The following is a 21,304-nucleotide window of genomic DNA, read 5'->3' on the forward strand; positions in this document are numbered from 1 at the left end:
ACCGTAATACCCTGTATATAGCCTCCACATTGACTCTGTACTGGTACCCCCTGTATATAGCCTCCACATTGACTCTGTACCGTAATACCCTGTATATAGCCTCCACATTGACTCTGTACCGTAATACCCTGTATATAGCCTCCACATTGACTCTGTACTGTAATACCCTGTATATAGCCTCCACATTGACTCTGTACCGTAATACCCTGTATATAGCCACATTGACTCTGTACCGTAATACCCTGTATATACCCTGTATATAGCCTCCACATTGACTCTGTACTGTAACACCCTGTATATAGCCTCCACATTGACTCTGTACTGGTACCCCCTGTATATAGCCTCCACATTGACTCTGTACCGTAACACCCTGTATATAGCCTCCACATTGACTCTGTAGCGGTACCCCCTGTATATAGTCTCCACATTGACTCTGTACTGTAATACCCTGTATATAGCCTCCACATTGACCCTGTACCGGTACCCCCTGTATATAGCCTTCACATTGACTCTGTACCGTAATACCCTGTATATAGCCTCCACATTGACTCTGTACCGGTACCCCCCCTGTATATAGCCTCCACATTGACTCTGTACCGTAATACCCTGTATATAGCCTCCACATTGACTCTGTACCGGTACCCCCCCTGTATATAGCCTCCACATTGACTCTGTACCGGTACCCCCTGTATATAGCCTCCACATTGACTCTGTACCGTAATACCCTGTATATAGCCTCCACATTGACTCTGTACCGTAATACCCTGTATATAGCCTCCACATTGACTCTGTACCGTAATACCCTGTATATAGCCTCCACATTGACTCTGTACCGTAATACCCTGTATATAGCCTCCACATTGACTCTGTACCGGTACCCCCCCTGTATATAGCCTCCACATTGACTCTGTACCGGTACCCCCTGTATATAGCCTCCACATTGACTCTGTACTGGTACCCCCTGTATATAGCCTCCACATTGACTCTGTACCGTAACACCCTGTATATAGCCTCCACATTGACTCTGTAGCGGTACCCCCTGTATATAGTCTCCACATTGACTCTGTACTGTAATACCCTGTATATAGCCTCCACATTGACCCTGTACCGTAATACCCTGTATATAGCCTCCACATTGACTCTGTACCGTAATACCCTGTATATAGCCTCCACATTGACTCTGTACCGTAATACCCTGTATATAGCCTCCACATTGACTCTGTACCGTAATACCCTGTATAAAGCCTCGCTACTGTTATTTTACTGCTGTTCGTTAATGATTTCTTACTGTTATTGTTTTAAATGTTGTACTTATCTTATAACTGCATTGTTGGTTAAGGGCTTTTAAGTAAGCATCTCAGTAAGGTCTACACCTGTTGTTTTAGTTTTTTTTATACACAAAAGCCTTTGTCGAAGGTTGTTCACTACTCTATAGGGTGCCATTTTCTACGCAGCCCCTGGTGTTATGGAACTAACTGTCTTGTTTGTTATTGCCGTGGTCTTTCCAGGATGTGACTAAACAGAGCGACTTCCCCTCCCCCTGGAGCCCATTCGCAGAGGGAGGCATCACGACCAGGTAAGAACCCCGTGGTAACCATCGTCATGGGAACGCCTCCGTTAAATGGCTCCAGGCTTCAGTTTTTAGCTGGCTGCGGCTGTCTCCTGTCTTGTCTGGTCCAATGTGAGTCTGCCATGCGACTACTGAATACCACCATGGTTAAGACAAAATGGAATGTCTCCCTCCACACTTACAAATATGTCAAATAAAGCTAGATAAACCAAAACAAGAGGTAATATGTATATATTTTTTTAATGTGGACTCATTACATTTTTGGCTGGTTTTACGCACCCAACAACAATTTTTTTAAGAGAGTGGGATGGTTCCTCTCCATTAGACCATGGGTACACAGGACAGCACAAGAGCCCTGGCATTAGTAATCAATACCTTTAGTTATCAATACCTTTAGTAATCAATACCTTTTAGTAATCAATACCTTTTAGTAATCAATACCTTTTAGTAATCAATACCTTTAGTAATCAATACATTTTAGTAATCAATACATCTGTAAATCATATACTCTGCTCTGTTTTGTATTTTTATAGGTGTTAAGTAGGTTTTGAACTTTTACTGAGTTTTGTTGTGTGAATAATTTTGTGAAACCTCCCTGCTTCACCCTGGCTGTAAGACTAGCCCACACTACAGGGATCATTCCACGGAGGGTCAAGTGGTCAAGGGCGGGCTGCATGTTTTCACTTCTCCCTTGTATTTGATTTGATCAGGGACTGTACCCATAAAGCTACTTACAATAAGAGTGCTCATCTAGGACCAGTTTTCCCCTTTAGATCATAATGAATGAGGTTATATGGACAGCGTGGGACCTGATCCTAGATCATAATGAGGTTATATGGACAGCGAGGGACCTGATCCTAGATCATAATGAGGTTATATGGACAGCGAGGGACCTGATCCTAGATCATAATGAGGTTATATGGACAGCGAGGGACCTGATCCTAGATCATGATGAGGTTATATGGACAGCGAGGGACCTGATCCTAGATCATAACGAGGTTATATGGACAGCGAGGGACCTGATCCTAGATCATAATGAGGTTAAATGGACAGCGAGTGACCTGATCCTAGATCATAATGAGGTTATATGGACAGCGAGGGACCTGATCCTAGATCATAACGAGGTTATATGGACAGCGTGGGACCTGATCCTAGATCATAATGAATGAGGTTATATGGACAGCGAGGGACCTGATCCTAGATCATAATGTTATATGGACAGCGAGGGACCTGATCCTAGATCATAGTGTTATATGGACAGCGAGGGACCTGATCCTAGATCATAATGAGGTTATATGGACAGCGAGGGACCTGATCCTAGATCATGATGAGGTTATATGGACAGCGTGGAACCTGATCCTAGATCATAATGTTATATGGACAGCGAGGGAACTGATCCTCGATCATAATGAGGTTATATGGACAGCGTGGGACCTGATCCTAGATCATAGTGTTATATGGACAGCGAGGGACCTGATCCTAGATCATAATGAGGTTATATGGACAGCGTTGGACCTGATCCTAGATCATAATGAGGTTATATGGACAGCGAGGGACCTGATCCTAGATCATAATGAATGAGGTTATATGGACAGCGTGGGACCTGATCCTAGATCATAATGAGGTTATATGGACAGCGAGGGACCTGATCCTAGATCATGATGAGGTTATATGGACAGCGTGGAACCTGATCCTAGATCATAATGTTATATGGACAGCGAGGGACCTGATCCTAGATCATAATGAGGTTATATGGACAGCGTGGGACCTGATCCTAGATCATAATGAGGTTATATGGACAGCGAGGGACCTGATCCTAGATCATAATGAATAAGGTTATATGGACAGCGTGGGACCTGATCCTAGATCATAATGAGGTTATATGGACAGCGTGGGACCTGATCCTAGATCATAATGAGGTTATATGGACAGCGAGGGACCTGATCCTAGATCATAATGAGGTTATATGGACAGCGAGGGACCTGATCCTAGATCATAATGAGGTTATATGGACAGCGAGGGACCTGATCCTAGATCATAATGAATAAGGTTATATGGACAGCGTGGGACCTGATCCTAGATCATAATGAATAAGGTTATATGGACAGCGTGGGACCTGATCCTAGGTCATAATGAGGTTATATGGACAGCGAGGGACCTGATCCTAGATCATAATGAGGTTATATGGACAGCGAGGGACCTGATCCTAGATCATAATGAGGTTATATGGACAGCGAGGGACCTGATCCTAGATCATAATGAGGTTATATGGACAGCGAGGGACCTGATCCTAGATCATAATGAGGTTATATGGACAGCGAGGGACCTGATCCTAGATCATGATGAGGTTATATGGACAGCGAGGGACCTGATCCTAGATCATGATGAGGTTATATGGACAGCGAGGGACCTGATCCTAGATCATGATGAAGTTATATGGACAGCGAGGTACCTGATCCTAGATCATAATGAGGTTATATGGACAGCGAGGGACCTGATCCTAGATCAGCACTCCTACACTGAGACGCTTTATGACCACAGGTCACTGATCAGTCCCCCTCACCTTGTTGTCTAGATCTTAATTGGATCCAAAATAGAAAATAAATGACTAAATATACACTAGATAACTTAACGGGAATGAATTTTTGACACCCCTGGACTGACCTGTTTCCATTTCACCTTAGTCTGTGTGGAGCTAGCTACCCTGTTCTCTTCTCAAAGCATGACCTTTGACCGTACACGCCTACCTGTCTCCCTGTAGTCTGGCGTGTTTGTACCAAGTTGTGAAAGAGCAAGGTTCTTGTCCGTCCACGTGCTTTGACTGTCCTTTTTGTTTTCTTTTTGTTTTCTTCTTCTCCTTCCTTCCTCTCCGTTGCTCTCTTCTTCTCCTGTCCTTCCTCTCCGTTGCTCTCTTCTTCGCCTGTCCTTCCTCTCCGTTGCTCTCTTCTTCTCCTGTCCTTCCTCTCCGTTGCTCTCTTCTTCTCCTGTCCTTCCTCTCCGTTGCTCTCTTCTCCTCCTGTCCTTCCTCTCTGTTGCTCTCTTCTTCTCCTGTCCTTCCTCTCCGTTGCTCTCTTCTTCTCCTGTCCTTCCTCTCCGTTGCTCTCTTCTTCGCCTGTCCTTCCTCTCCGTTGCTCTCTTCTTCGCCTGTCCTTCCTCTCCGTTGCTCTCTTCTTCTCCTGTCCTTCCTCTCCGTTGCTCTCTTCTTCGCCTGTCCTTCCTCTCCGTTGCTCTCTTCTTCGCCTGTCCTTCCTCTCCGTTGCTCTCTTCTTCTCCTGTCCTTCCTCTCCGTTGCTCTCTTCTTCTCCTGTCCTTCCTCTCCGTTGCTCTCTTCTCCTCCTGTCCTTTCTCTCTGTTGCTCTCTTCTTCTCCTGTCCTTCCTCTCCGTTGCTCTCTTCTTCTCCTGTCCTTCCTCTCCGTTGCTCTCTTCTTCGCCTGTCCTTCCTCTCCGTTGCTCTCTTCTTCGCCTGTCCTTCCTCTCCGTTGCTCTCTTCTTCGCCTGTCCTTCCTCTCCGTTGCTCTCTTCTTCGCCTGTCCTTCCTCTCCGTTGCTCTCTTCTTCGCCTGTCCTTCCTCTCCGTTGCTCTCTTCTTCTCCTGTCCTTCCTCTCCGTTGCTCTCTTCTTCGCCTGTCCTTTCTCTCTGTTGCTCTCTTCTTCTCCTGTCCTTCCTCTATGTTGCTCTCTTCTTCTCCTGTCCTTCCTCTCCGTTGCTCTCTTCTTCTCCTGTCCTTCCTCTCCGTTGCTCTCTTCTTCGCCTGTCCTTCCTCTCCGTTGCTCTCTTCTTCGCCTGTCCTTTCTCTCTGTTGCTCTCTTCTTCGCCTGTCCTTTCTCTCTGTTGCTCTCTTCTTCTCCTGTCCTTTCTCTCTGTTGCTCTCTTCTTCTCCTGTCCTTCCTCTCCGTTGCTCTCTTCTTCTCCTGTCCTTTCTCTCTGTTGCTCTCTTCTTCGCCTGTCCATCCGAAGGAGCCTTCTGAAAAGCGTTGAGGACGAGTTGTTCCAACGGTAACACTAACAACACCCTGTGTATGTTTTCCTCAATGGCACTCTATTCCCTATTTAGTGCCCTACTTTTGACCAGAGTCAGTATGAACCCAATATGCCCCGGTCAAAAGTAGTGCACTACATAGGGAAAAGGGTGCTAATGGGGGAGGCAACTTGAGTGTCCTGTTGTAGGATGCCATTGACCCACTCCACTCCACTCGCTGTTGTGATGGCAGTCTGGCCGATGGGGTTAAAGGCAGCCGATGTGCTGCGGCCTGGCTATGTGCCACCCTGCTCCGTGCCACCCTGCTCCGTTCATACCCATCCTGATGCCCTGCCGTGCTCTAACGTAGCTGTAAAACCCACCACCCTGTTGTGGACCTGTAAACCCAATCGTTTCAATTCAACAATGTTTTTGGTAACTTTTTCACCAATCTAAATATGCAGCACCGCCCGCGAGTTCTGAAACAGAATGTTAAATTAGTTACAGTGGTAGCCTACACACTTAGAACCAACAGGAAGTAAACTAGTTACAGTGGTAGCCTACACACTTAGAACCAACAGGAAGTAAACTAGTTACAGTGGTAGCCTACACACTTAGAACCAACATAATGTAAACTAGTTACAGTGGTAGCCTACACACTTAGAACCAACAGGATGTAAACTAGTTACAGTGGTAGCCTACACACTTAGAACCAACATAATGTAAACTAGTTACAGTGGTATCCTACACACTTAGAACCAACAGGATGTAAAACTAGTTACAGTGGTAGCCTACACACTTAGAACCAACATAATGTAAACTAGTTACAGTGGTATCCTACACACTTAGAACCAACATAATGTAAACTAGTTACAGTGGTAGCCTACACACTTAGAACCAACAGGATGTTAAACTAGTTACAGTGGTAGCCTACACACTTAGAACCAACAGGATGTAAAACTAGTTACAGTGGTAGCCTACACACTTAGAACCAACAGGATGTAAAACTAGTTACAGTGGTAGCCTACACACTTAGAACCAACATAATGTAAACTAGTTACAGTGGTAGCCTACACACTTAGAACCAACAGGATGTTAAACTAGTTACAGTGGTAGCCTACACACTTAGAACCAACAGGATGTAAAACTAGTTACAGTGGTAGCCTACACACTTAGAACCAACAGGATGTAAAACTAGTTACAGTGGTAGCCTACACACTTAGAACCAACATAATGTAAACTAGTTACAGTGGTAGCCTACACACTTAGAACCAACAGGATGTAAAACTAGTTACAGTGGTAGCCTACACACTTAGAACCAACAGGATGTAAAACTAGTTACAGTGGTAGCCTACATACAAGATCAACTGTCTGTTCATCTGTTAAGTTCTACTGTGTTTCAGAGTCGCAAAATACTTGAACTAGTGCCCTATCTAATAGACCCAGTTTAAATGAGATGCGCACGGTAAATTGTAGTAGGCTAACGCTTCTTGGGAAATATGAATCCATCATAGCCAGAAAAGATGAGGTATTTATTCTGCAATCGTTGTGAAAGTATGTATTGTATTTCTAAATTTAAATATTGTTTACTTGAGAAGTTCGCATAAAGAAAAAATACTTGAAGTAGTTTAATCTATTTACTGTAAAGTGGGTCCAATTAAATGAGCGATGGAACGTTCTAGGCCTGCAGGCTACTGCAGGCTACTACAGGCTACTACAGGCTACTGCAGGCTACTGCAGGCTACTGCAGGCTACTGCAGGCTACTACAGGCTACTGCAGGCTACTGCAGGCTACTGCAGGCTACTGCAGACTACTGCAGGCTACTACAGGCTACTGCAGGCTACTGCAGGCTACTACAGGCTACTGCAGGCTACTGCAGGCTACTGCAGGCTACTACAGGCTACTACAGACTACTGCAGGCTACTGCAGGCTACTGCAGGCTACTGCAGGCTACTACAGGCTACTGCAGGCTACTGCAGGCTACTGCAGGCTACTGCAGGCTACTGCAGACTACTGCAGGCTACTGCAGGCTACTGCAGGCTACTGCAGGCTACTGCAGACTACTGCAGGCTACTACAGGCTACTGCAGGCTACTGCAGGCTACTACAGGCTACTGCAGGCTACTACAGGCTACTGCAGGCTACTACAGGCTACTGCAGGCTACTGCACCAGTATGAATCTATCCGAAAGAGATGAATTTATTCTTCAATGATCATGGAATTGAAATGGGGAAATAGATGGAAATAGATAGAAATAAATAGAAACAGATGCCTATATCTAACTAGTTCAGAATGCAAAGATTTAAAAAAAATATATATAAATAATCACTAACGACAAATTGTAAAGAGACCTTGGCCTCAGCGTCCTTCCCTGTCAAAATAAAGATAAAAATAAATAATAAATGATGGTATCTTGTTGTATTTACCTGTTTTGTTTTTATGAATTAGCTTGTCATATACCTAATTGCATAAAATACTAGTCTACTTTCTGCTGCAATGCTTCAACCACTACAAACTGTGCGTATGCATGGTCTAAAGTTTGAGGAAAGCTAAGCACATTCTCACGTCAAGTTACATTTTTATAAATGCCAACTTTTCTGTTTTGGGTATATTTTTTGTACATGCGCAACATATGTAAATAAGGCCTCAGGCTCCTATTCTCTCTGAGTCACAGAGGGTCCAGGCTCTTATTCTCTCTGAGGAACGAGTCATTTACTTCATAAGCATCATCATGGAAACCAGGGTTGGGCTCAATTCCAGTCAGTTCAGGAAGTACACTGACATCCCAATTCTCTTCAATGCTTGTAGATTTGGAATGTGGTTTACTTTCTGAATTGAAATTGAATTGACCACAACCCTGGTGGTAACATTATACCCCCCCCCCCCCCCCCCCCCCCAGCCCTGAACTCCCTGTTCCCCCCAGCCCTGACCTCCCTGTTCCTCCCAGCCCTGACCTCCCTGTTCCTCCCAGCCCTGACCTCCCTGTTCCTCCCAGCCCTGACCTCCCTGTTCCCCCCAGCCCTGACCTCCCTGTTCCCCCCAGCCCTGACCTCCCTGTTCCTCCCCTCTCTGACCTCCCTGTTCCACCCCTCTCTGACCTCCCTGTTCCTCCCCTCTCTGACCTCCCTGTTCCTCCCCTCTCTGACCTCCCTGTTCCTCCCCTCTCTGACCTCCCTGTTTCTCCCCTCTCTGACCTCCCTGTTCCTCCCCTCTCTGACCTCCCTGTTCCTCCCCTCTCTGACCTCCCTGTTCCTCCCCTCTCTGACCTCCCTGTTCCTCCCCTCTCTGACCTCCCTGTTCCTCCCCTCTCTGACCTCCCTGTTCCTCCCCTCTCTGACCTCCCTGTTCCTCCCAGCCCTGACCTCCCTGTTCCTCCCAGCCCTGACCTCCCTGTTCCCCCCAGCCCTGACCTCCCTGTTCCCCCCAGCCCTGACCTCCCTGTTCCTCCCAGCCCTGACCTCCCTGTTCCTCCCAGCCCTGACCTCCCTGTTCCTCCCAGCCCTGACCTCCCTGTTCCTCCCAGCCCTGACCTCCCTGTTCCTCCCAGCCCTGACCTCCCTGTTCCTCCCAGCCCTGACCTCCCTGTTCCTCCCAGCCCTGACCTCCCTGTTCCTCCCAGCCCTGACCTCCCTGTTCCCCCCAGCCCTGACCTCCCTGTTCCTCCCAGCCCTGACCTCCCTGTTCCTCCCAGCCCTGACCTCCCTGTTCCTCCCAGCCCTGACCTCCCTGTTCCTCCCAGCCCTGACCTCCCTGTTCCCCCCAGCCCTGACCTCCCTGTTCCCCCCAGCCCTGACCTCCCTGTTCCTCCCAGCCCTGACCTCCCTGTTCCTCCCAGCCCTGACCTCCCTGTTCCTCCCAGCCCTGACCTCCCTGTTCCTCCCAGCCCTGACCTCCCTGTTCCTCCCAGCCCTGACCTCCCTGTTCCTCCCAGCCCTGACCTCCCTGTTCCCCCCAGCCCTGACCTCCCTGTTCCCCCCAGCCCTGACCTCCCTGTTCCTCCCCTCTCTGACCTCCCTGTTCCACCCCTCTCTGACCTCCCTGTTCCTCCCCTCTCTGACCTCCCTGTTCCACCCCTCTCTGACCTCCCTGTTCCTCCCCTCTCTGACCTCCCTGTTCCTCCCCTCTCTGACCTCCCTGTTCCTCCCCTCTCTGACCTCCCTGTTCCTCCCCTCTCTGACCTCCCTGTTCCTCCCCTCTCTGACCTCCCTGTTCCTCCCCTCTCTGACCTCCCTGTTCCCCCCCTCTCTGACCTCCCTGTTCCCCCCCAGCCCTGACCTCCCTGTTCCCCCCCTCTCTGACCTCCCTGTTCCTCCCCTCTCTGACCTCCCTGTTCCTCCCCTCTCTGACCTCCCTGTTCCACCCCTCTCTGACCTCCCTGTTCCCCCCCAGCCCTGACCTCCCTGTTCCTCCCCTCTCTGACCTCCCTGTTCCACCCCTCTCTGACCTCCCTGTTCCCCCCCAGCCCTGACCTCCCTGTTCCCCCCCAGCCCTGACCTCCCTGTTCCACCCCTCTCTGACCTCCCTGTTCCTCCCCTCTCTGACCTCCCTGTTCCCCCCCAGCCCTGACCTCCCTGTTCCTCCCCTCTCTGACCTCCCTGTTCTCTGTCATTCTCTCTGTCTTCCCCCAGGGGACATATGGCCCATCTGGAGGACGCCTTTGAAGACGTGGAGCTGTAAGTGCTGCTCTCACACACACACACACACACACACACACACACACACACACACACACACACACACACCCTGCCTGACTGTCTGATCTTCTCCAATTCTAGGTCGACCCTGAAGCATGGAATCCCACCACCTCTACCGCCAAAGGTAACTCCTTATTCACTGCATATACTGGGGTTTCAATATATACTGGGGTTTCATACTGGGGTTTCAATATATACTGGGGTTTCAATATATACTGGGGTTTCAATATATACTGGGGTTTCAATATATACTGGGGTTTCAATATATACTGGGGTTTCATACTGGGGTTTCATCATATACTGGGGTTTCATACTGGGGTTTCAATATATACTGGGGGTTCAATATATACTGGGGTTTCAATATATACTGGGGTTTCAATATATACTGGGGTTTCAATATATACTGGGGTTTCATACTGGGGTTTCATACTGGGGTTTCATACTGGGGTTTCAACATATACTGGGGTTTCAACATATACTGGGGTTTCAATATATACTGGGGTTTCAACATATACTGGGGTTTCAACATATACTGGGGTTTCAACATATACTGGGGTTTCAACATATACTGGGGTTTCAATATATACTGGGGTTTCAATATATACTGGGGTTTCAATATATACTGGGGGTTCAATATATACTGGGGTTTCAATATATACTGGGGTTTCAATATATACTGAGGTTTCAATATATACTGAGGTTTCAACATATACTGGGGTTTCAATATATACTGGGGTTTCAATATATACTGGGGTTTCATACTGGGGTTTCAATATATACTGGGGTTTCAATATATACTGGGGTTTCAATATATACTGGGGTTTCATACTGGGGTTTCATACTGGGGTTTCATACTGGGGTTTCATACTGGGGTTTCATACTGGGGTTTCAATATATACTGGGGTTTCATACTGGGGTTTCATCATATACTGGGGTTTCATACTGGGGTTTCAATATATACTGGGGTTTCAACATATACTGGGGTTTCATACTGGGGGTTCAATATATACTGGGGTTTCAACATATACTGGGGTTTCAATATATACTGGGGTTTCAATATATACTGGGGTTTCATACTGGGGTTTCAAAACATACTGGGGTTTCATACTGGGGTTTCAAAACATACTGGGGTTTCATACTGGGGTTTCAAAACATACTGGGGTTTCATACTGGGGTTTCAACATATACTGGGGTTTCAATATATACTGGGGTTTCATACTGGGGTTTCAATATATACTGGGGTTTCAATATATACTGGGGTTTCAATATATACTGGGGTTTCTATATATACTGGGGTTTCAAAATATACTGGGGTTTCAATATATACTGGGGTTTCAATATATACTGGGGTTTCATACTGGGGTTTCAATATATACTGGGGGTTCAATATATACTGGGGTTTCAATATATACTGGGGTTTCAATATATACTGGGGTTTCAATATATACTGGGGTTTCATACTGGGGTTTCAATATATACTGGGGTTTCATACTGGGGTTTCATCATATACTGGGGTTTCATACTGGGGTTTCAATATATACTGGGGGTTCAATATATACTGGGGGTTCAATATATACTGGGGGTTCAATATATACTGGGGTTTCAATATATACTGGGGTTTCAATATATACTGGGGTTTCATACTGGGGTTTCAACATATACTGGGGTTTCAACATATACTGGGGTTTCAAAATATACTGGGGTTTCAACATATACTGGGGTTTCAATATATACTGGGGTTTCAATATATACTGGGGTTTCAACATATACTGGGGTTTCAACATATACTGGGGTTTCAACATATACTGGGGTTTCAATATATACTGGGGTTTCAATATATACTGGGGGTTCAATATATACTGGGGTTTCAATATATACTGGGGGTTCAATATATACTGGGGTTTCAATATATACTGAGGTTTCAATATATACTGGGGTTTCAACATATACTGGGGTTTCAACATATACTGGGGTTTCAATATATACTGGGGTTTCATACTGGGGTTTCAATATATACTGGGGTTTCATACTGGGGTTTCAATATATACTGGGGTTTCATACTGGGGTTTCAATATATACTGGGGTTTCATACTGGGGTTTCAATATATACTGGGGTTTCAATATATACTGGGGTTTCAATATATACTGGGGTTTCAATATATACTGGGGTTTCAATATATACTGGGGTTTCATACTGGGGTTTCATACTGGGGTTTCAATATATACTGGGGTTTCAATATATACTGGGGTTTCATACTGGGGTTTCAATATATACTGGGGTTTCATACTGGGGTTTCATACTGGGGTTTCAACATATACTGGGGTTTCAACATATACTGGGGTTTCAATATATACTGGGGTTTCATCATATCCTGGGGTTTCGTCCTGGGGTTTCATCACATACTACTTCCTCTATTCTCCCTCTCCCGTCTTCCTCTCTCTCTACTTCTCTCCCCCTCAGCCTCAACTGAACAGTTTGTCAGATGAGCTAGGTCTGACTGATGAGCGGTGTCTGACGGTGAGGAGGTTCCCGGGCTCAGAGAGCAGCCCAGGCCTGGGCCCCCGGAGGCTGAGCACCCCAGAGCAGGGCAACAAGGTATGTGTTTATGTTTGATGGCTTTTTCTGTTACAACGTTTGACGGTACGGTGCATTTGGAAAGTATTCAGACCCCTTCACTTTGTTAAGTTACAGACTTATTCTAAAATGGATTTGTTTCCCCCCCACCCCCTCATCAATCTACACACAATACCCCATAATGACATCACAATACCCCATAATGACATCACAATACCCCATAATGACAAAGCAAAATGTTTTTTTTTTTTGCAAATGTATAAAAATGGAGAATCATATTTACATTAGTATTCAGACCATTTACTCAGTACTTTGTTGAAGCACTTTTGTCAGCGATTTATAGCCTCAAGTCTTCTTGGGTTTGGCGCTACAAGCTTGGGACACCTGTATTTGGGGAGTATTTCCCTTGTTCTTCTCTGCAAGTCCCCTCGGGTTGGATGGGGAGTGTCGCTGCACAGCTACTTTCTGGTCTCTCCAGAGACTTGTCCCGAAGCCACTCCTGCGTTGTCTTGGCTGTGTGCTTAGGGTCGTTGTGTGTTGGAAGGTGAACCTTCGCCCCAGTCTGAGGTCCTAAGTGCTCTGGAGAAGGTTTTCATCTAGGTTTTCATTTGCTCTCTGTACTTTGCTCCGTTCATCTTTCCCTCAATCCTGTCTCCCAGTCCCTGCCACTGAAAAACATCCTCACAGCATGATGCTGCCACCACCACCACGCTTCAGGGTAGGGATGGTACCAGGTTTCCTCCGTACGTGATGCTTGGCATTCAGGCCAAAGAGTTCAATCTTGGTTTCATCAGACCAGAGAATCTTTAGGTGCCTTTTGGCAAACTCCAAGCAGGCTGCCATGTCTTTTTACTGAGGAGTGGCTCCCGTCTGGCCACTCTACCATAAGTGCCTGATTGGTGATTTGCTGCGGAGGTGGGACAACCTTCCAGAAGGACAACCATCTCCACAGAGGAACTCTGGAGCTCTGTCAGAGTGACCATCGGGTTCTTGCTTACCTCCCTGACCAAGGCCCTTCTCCCCCGATTGCTCAGTTTGCCAGGCGGCCAGCTTTGGGAAAAGTCTTGGTGGTTCCAAACTTCTTCCTTTTAATGAATGATGGAGGCCACTGTGTTCCTGAGAACCTTCAATGCTGCAGAAATGTTTTGGTACCTTTCTCCAGATCAGTGTCTCGGCACAATCCTGTCTCTGAGCTCTATGGACAGTTCCTTCGACCTCGTGGCTTGGTATTTGCTCTGGCATGCACTGTCAACTGTGGGACCTTATATGCCTTTCCAAATCATGTCCAATCAATTGAATTTACCACAGATGGACTCCAAGTTGTAGAAACATCTCAAGGATGATCAATGGAAACAGGATGCACCTGAGCTCAATTGAGTCTCATAGCAAATAGTCTGAATGTAAATAAGCTATTTCTGGTTTTTATTTGTAATACATTTGCTAAAATAAAATAGAAACTGTTTTCGTTATGGGGTATTGTGTGTTGATTGAGGATTTTTTGGTTTTTAATCCATTTTTAGAATTCATGCTGTAACGTAACAAAATGTGGAATACGTCAAGGGGTCTGAATACTTTCCGAATGCACTGTACTCTATGTGATATTCTGTGTTTTCAACGATGTTGTGAAGCCTAAAATGCTAAACAAATTTCCCCACCTTGAGTTAATTAAGGTCATTCTAATTGTAAGGTGGAGCACCCCTCTCCTGACTACCTGTCAGCCAGCGTTAGTAGTCCTGGTATACTGTCCACAGCCTCGGACCCTGGTGAGTTAAAACACACACACACACACACACACATCTTTACACCCGTACCCCTATACTGGTTGAAAATTGGAAATAATCTATCTATTGTATTGGAAACGCAGCGGCTCTCCAGCGTGCTATACATGACTTCAGAGAGGTCTCCGGCTTCACAGAGGTCTCCGGCTTCACAGAGGTCTCTGCTTCACAGAGGTCTCCGGCTTCACAGAGCTGTATTGGTTTTGACTGACAGGCGTTGTGGACTCCCACTTAATTGGCCAACTTTTTCTTTTTTTTTTTCTGTGTGAAGGCGAAGTGCTGTAAATTAAAAGAGGACTCGATGTGTTTTGAAAGATGAGACGTTGAGGATTATAATAAATGTCGCTTTGACGTCATAGAAGCAAACCAAATGTGCACTTCACATTTCCAAATCTTTTACACTTGAGACATATATAGTGGCAAAGTGTATTATCACTGCTTGAGGTACAGTTACAAGATGACACAGCGGCATGCCCTGGGTCCTTCTGAATAGAAATGAGCCTATTGTGAAGATATTCGTCAGGGAACAAGCGTCCCAATTCACTCCTGGCTCTATTCTACACTCACCTAAATTAAGTTCACGTTTCTCTGAATTGCCCTAGTTAACACCTAACACTGTAAGATCAGATTTTTTGTAACTTAGCAAATCATGTTGGCAATAGAACACGCTTTGAAATGATGCCCTCCAGATCCAGATTGTGATTTATAATGGGAAGAGTTTGGAATGCATAAACAACAACAGCAACTGTTGGCAGGGATGCTGCAGGGCTGTGTTAAAAACAACTACAAGTCTGCTTGCTGTAGTTCCTCAAAAGCTCTGCTTTTTGGAGAGCTTAAAATAGCACCTTTTTTCATAGTTGAAGTCATAAAAATGTATTGAAATTATGCAGGAACTGTCCACACTTTTGGAGGTGTGTGTGTGTGGTCACTTGGAGACAGTCAGTTAGTCCTCTCACTTGTCTTTAGTTTGTCTTCTGTTGCACCTACCCCAAATTTACCATGAATAGTCTCAAGTTACCGAATGTATCCAGAGTGTTTTCAGATTTAATTATCAACTAATGCGGCAAAATGTCCTGTAAATGTCCTGTAAATGTCCTGTAAATGTCCTGTAAATGTCCTGTAAATGTCCTGTAAATGTCCTGTAAATGTCCTGTAAATGTCCTGTAAATGTCCTGTAAATGTCCTGTAAATGTACTGTAAATTTACTGTAAAATCAAGGGTGTCAGATTAGTCAAATACTTTCCCCATAATCTCCAAACTGTTTTCTTTTATTTATTCTGTAAGATAAACATGTATATTTAGCCCTATTCAAATAGATCAATTCCCATATACGTCTAAGAGTTAAATTGATTTAAGGTTAGCGGTACTCTCTCTAAATGAGGAAAAACAAAATCTCTTCTCTCTTCTCTTCCAAGCTATCAGTTATTCAAACAACGTTTTCGTCAGTAATTCAAACATATCCAAAGGTAAGAAGTTGCATCAAACTGTGTTTGTGGTGTACTGTAGATGCATTCACTGGACTGTTTATTAGGTACACCTAATCTAGTGTCCGGATCGGACCTCGCTTTGCCAGCCAGAACAGCCTGAATTTTTCCACAGGGATGTTGGTCCATGCTGAAGCCTGAACTGTGCCAGGACAACATTTCCTCCACACAACAGCCACCAGCCTGTACCGTTGACACCGGGCAGGATGGACTCGTGCTGCTGACGCCATTTCTGAGATACTGGATTCGCCTGGCACGGACGATCATACCACGTTCAGTCTCTTAGGTTACTCGTTTTTCCCCACTTATAACGTTCAATCAAACATTAACTGAATGCATTGATACCTGTTTTCCTGCTGCGGTCACGTGACTCGCTGTCTGTAGGAGCGATCCATTGTTATGTAGGAGGTGGTGTACCTAATAAACAGTCCGGTGTGTGTGTAGTTGTATTCACAATAGTGGTTCAATACCCTCAGAGAAAATCCTATATGCTAGATACACTATATACTAAAGTATGTAGGACACCCAAGCTCACAGAACGGGACCGGCGAGTGCTGAAGCACTTTGCGTGTAAAAAATAATAGTCTGTCCTGGGTTGCAACACTCACTACTGAGTTCCAAACTGCCTCTGGAAGCAACGGCAGCACAAGAACTGTTCTTCAGGAGCTTCATGAAATGGGTTTCCATGGCCGAGCAGCCGCACACAAGCCTAAGCTCACCATGCACAATGCCGAGCGTCGGCTGGAGTGGTGTAAAGCTCGCCGCCATTGGATTCTGGAGCAGTGGAAACGTGTTCTCTGGAGTGATGAACCACACTTCAACATCTTGGCAGTCCCACGGACAAATCTGGGTTTGGTGGATGCCAAGGAGAACACTACCTGCACCATAGCAGAGCCAACTGTAAAGGTTGGTGGAGAAGGAATAATGGTCTGGGGCTGTTTTTCATGGTTCGGGCTAGGCCCTTAGTTCCAGTGAAGGGAAATCTTAGAGAATTCTGTGCTTTCCATCTTGGTGGCAACAGTTTGGGGAAGGCCCTTTCCTGTTTTAGCATGACACAAAGCGAGGTTCATACAGAAATGGTTTGTCGAGATCGGTGTGGAAGAACTTGACTGGCCTGCACACAGCCCTGACCTCAACCCCCATCGGACACCTTTGGGATGAATTGGAACGCCGACTGCAAGCCAGGCCTAATCGCCCAACAACAGTGCCCGACCTCACTAACTCTCATGGCTGAATAGAAGCAAGTCCCCCGCAGCAATGTTCAAACATCTAGTGAAAAGCTTTCCTTGAAGAGTGGAGGCTGTTATAGCAAGGGGGGGGGGGGGGGACCAACTCCATATTAATGCCCATGATTTAGGAATGAGATGTTTGACGAGCAGGTGTCCTCATACTTTTGGTAGTGTATAACGCTCAGAGACTAGCTATAACCCTCCACTTCCCCCTGCTTGCAATGATGCTGATATGCAAATATTTGGGGCCAGGGAGATCCCTTTTGTGGTAGCAAATTCATCAGGGGGCTCCCTTTAACTTGAGTGAGATGCAAACAAACAAAAGCCCACCTATTTGCATCGGGGCGAGAGAGAATTTCAGTTTTAAAGCTAATATCCTGCTAATTGTACACATTTTGCCGCGAGGCAGAGAAAATGTTGCAGTTTTAAAGCTAATATCCTGCTAATTGTACACATTTTGCCGCGAGGCAGAGAAAATGTTGCAGTTTTAAAGCTTAAATTACAGTGCATTTCTGTTAGAAAATGTAAATACAAGAACTTGAAAAATGTACAATTGGTGGCGCACTGTGGATACCAATATCCATGTGAGTCTCCCGTTCTCCTCCGCAGCTCCTCTCAAGCTCTGTCAGGTTGGATGGGGAGCGTTGCTACACAGCTATTTTCAGGTCTCTTCAGACAGTAGATCTAGCTGGTCATGTTGTCCAGGGTTATCAACATGAATTTCAACCATAATGCATTGTATCACACCCTCTAAACTTATTCCACGGATCCCTTGGCCTAAAACTCTTTAAATCTGTCGGTGTTAGTAATATTGTTTGTTTTTTTAAATTACATTCGGAAAGTATTCAGATGCCTTTTTCCATATTTTCTTACCTTGTTCTAAAATTAGATGAATAAATTAATATAAACACAATACCCCATAATGACAGAGAAAATAGGTTTTTAGATATTTTTGCAAATGTATACAAAAACAGATACTTTTTTATATTTACATAAGTATTCCGACCCTTTGCGATGAGACTCAAATTGAGCTCAAGTGCATCCTGTTTCCATTGATCATCCTTGAGATGTTTCCACAACTTGATTGGCATCCACCTGTGGTAAATTAAATTGATTACATATGATTTGGAATGCACACACATAAGGTCACACAGTTGACAGTGCATGTCAGAGCAAAAATGAAGCTCCGAGACAGGATTTCGTCGAGGGACAGATCTGGGGAAGGGTACCAAAAACGTTCTGCAACATTGAAGGTACCCAAGAACACAGTGGCCTCCATCATTCTTCAATGGAAGAAGTTTGGAACCACCAAGACTCTTCCTTGAGCTGGCCGCCTAGCCAAACTGAGCAATCGGGAGGGAAGGGCCTTGGTCAGGGAGGTGACCAAGAACCCGATGGTCACTCTGACTTTTTGGCCTGAATGCTAAGCATCACGGCTCGAGAAATGCTGGCACAATTTGTACAGTGAAGCATGGTGGTGGCAGCATCATGTTGTGGGGTTGTTTTTCAGTGGCAGGGACTGAGAGACTAGTCAGGGCCGAGGGAAAGATGAACAGAGCAAAGTACAGAGATACTTGATGAAAATCTGCTGCAGAGTTTCACCTTCCAACGGGACAACAACCCTAAGCACACAGCCAAGACAACGCAGGAGTGGCTTCGGGTCAAGTCTCAATGTCCTTGTGTGGCCCAGCCAGAGCCCGGACTTGAATCCCATCGAACATCTCTGAAGAGACCTGAAAATAACTGCTCAGCGACGCTCCCCAGCCAACCTGACAGAGCTTGAGAAGATATGCAGAGAATAATGGGAGAAACTCTCCAAATACAGGTGTGCCAAGCTTGTAGCGTCATACCCAAGAAGACTCTAGGCTGTAATCGCTGCCAAAGGTGCTTCAACAAAGTACTGAGTTAAGGGTCTGGATACTTATGTAAATGTGATCCGTTTTATTCGTAATAAATTTGCAGAAAAATAGGTTTTGTGTATAGATTGATCAATTAAAAAAAAATAATAATAATTCATCCATTTTAAGAATAAGGCTGCAACATAACAAAATGTGGAAAAGGTCAAAGGGTCTGAATACTTACCGAATGCATTTATTTTTTATCTCTTGCCACTCACCCCTAGCTCTGCGGAACGCCTAAATTACTGAAATATCAAATGTAACTTGTCTCTGTCCCCAGAACTTGAAGACTCTGATGGAGGTGTGAACGGGGACAGTCCCAAGACTCCTCCCAGCCGACCACAGAGGAAGGAGAAGAAAGACTACCCTGTGAGGCTTTTTATCTATGTGATTGTATTTGCTATGTGACTATGTATATGACAGAGCAATCGAAATATGTCACAGTCATATAATCTCAGGTAACATACAGTGGGGCAAAAAGTATTTAGTCAGCCAACAATTGTGCAAGTTCTCCCACTTAAAAAGATGAGAGGCCTGTAATTTTCATCATAGGTACACTTCAACTATGACAGACAAAATGAGAAAAATAATCCAGAAAATCACATTGTAGGATTTTTAATGAATTTATTTGCAAATTATGGTGGAAAATAAGTATTTGGTCACCTACAAACAAGCAAGGTTTCTGGCTCTCACAGACCTGTAACTTCTTCTTTAAGAGGCTCCTCTGTCCTCCACTCGTTACCTGTATTAATGGCACCTGTTTGAACTTGTTATCAGTATAAAAGACACCTGTCCACAACCTCAAACAGTCACACTCCAAACTCCACTATTGCCAAGTCCAAAGAGCTGTCAAAGGACACCAGAAACAAAATTGTAGACCTGCACCAGGCTGGAAAGACTGAATCTGCAATAGGTAAGCAGCTTGGTTTGAAGAAATCAACTGTGGGAGCAATTATTAGGAAATGGAAGACATACAAGACCACTAATCTCCCTCGATCTGGGGCTCCACGCAAGATCTCACCCCGTGGGGTCAAAATGATCACAAGAACGGTGAGCAAAAATCCCAGAACCACACGGGGGGACCTAGTGAATGACCTGCAGAGAGCTGGGACCAAAGTAACAAAGCCTACCATCAGTAACACACCACGCCGCCAGGGACTCAAATCCTGCAGTGCCAGACGTGTCCCCCTGCTTAAGCCAGTACATGTCCAGGCCTGTCTGAAGTTTGCTAGAGAGCATTTGAATGATCCAGAAGAAGATTGTGAGAACGTCATATAGTCAGATGAAACCAAAATATAATTTTTTTGTAAAAATTCAACTCCTCGTGTTTGAAGGACAAAGAATGCTGAGTTGCATCCAAAGAACACCATACCTACTGTGAAGCATGGGGGTGGAAACATCAAGCTTTGGGGCTGTTTTTCTGCAAAGGTACAAGGACGACTGATCCGTGTAAAGGAAAGAATGAATGGGGCCATGTATCGTGAGATTTTGAGTGAAAACCTCCTTCCATCAGCAAGGGCATTGAAGATGAAACGTGGCTGGGTCTTTCAGCATGACAATGATCCCAATGTCACGAACCGGCTCAAAGCCCGTAACAAAGGGAGACGACGTGGAGATAAGGAGTAACAAAATATATATTTATTAACTAAAGCAACTAAGGAAAATATACAATGGTGTGTGTAATCAGTAATCTGTAGTGTAAGTGAGTGTTTTGCATGCATGAATGTGATAATGCAGGGTGTTGAAAGATGCCAAAGCAAACAAACAAACAAAAGGCCACCAAGAACCACAACACAATCTACAAAGGTGTCTGCATGGAGAGAGTCTCCTCCGTGAATGTGGAAGAGGTCTATTTATCCTGGGACACACCTGGCCCAGGTGTTTCCCATGTAGCTGACGACCCTCCCAACTCTGCCCACCGGCATCCTAATAAGGAAACAAGAACAAAGACAGAATACGGCAGACAGAGTGGGAGGGTCGTCACACCCAAACACACCGCCCGGGCAACGAAGGAGTGGCTTCGTAAGAAACATTTCAAGGTCCTGGAGTGGCCTAGCCAGTCTCCAGATCTCAACCCCATAGAAAATCTTTGGAGGGAGTTGAAAGTCCGTGTTGCC

General features: G+C 45.4%; 1 protein-coding gene across 5 annotated transcripts in view; it reads left to right on the forward strand.

Moving 5' to 3' along the window:
- LOC139375446 (mitogen-activated protein kinase kinase kinase kinase 5) overlaps window positions 1-21,304 on the forward strand; it is a 98,141-nt gene that overhangs the window by 42,406 nt on the left and 34,431 nt on the right. For 2 of the 5 annotated variants that reach the window (XM_071117236.1, XM_071117240.1), the window contains 8 exons: window positions 1,509-1,576; window positions 5,529-5,567; window positions 10,158-10,202; window positions 10,305-10,347; window positions 12,685-12,819; window positions 14,486-14,561; window positions 15,992-16,042; window positions 19,468-19,556. In XM_071117236.1, coding sequence (XP_070973337.1) covers window positions 1,509-1,576; window positions 5,529-5,567; window positions 10,158-10,202; window positions 10,305-10,347; window positions 12,685-12,819; window positions 14,486-14,561; window positions 15,992-16,042; window positions 19,468-19,556 — 546 coding nt within the window. The remainder of the gene's footprint in view (window positions 1-1,508; window positions 1,577-5,528; window positions 5,568-10,157; window positions 10,203-10,304; window positions 10,348-12,684; window positions 12,820-14,485; window positions 14,562-15,991; window positions 16,043-19,467; window positions 19,557-21,304) is intronic. The other 3 variants (XM_071117238.1, XM_071117237.1, XM_071117239.1) reach the window with 3 other exon arrangements.

The sequence above is a fragment of the Oncorhynchus clarkii genome, chromosome 19, assembly GCF_045791955.1.
Source record: "Oncorhynchus clarkii lewisi isolate Uvic-CL-2024 chromosome 19, UVic_Ocla_1.0, whole genome shotgun sequence".
Lineage (NCBI taxonomy): Eukaryota > Metazoa > Chordata > Actinopteri > Salmoniformes > Salmonidae > Oncorhynchus > Oncorhynchus clarkii.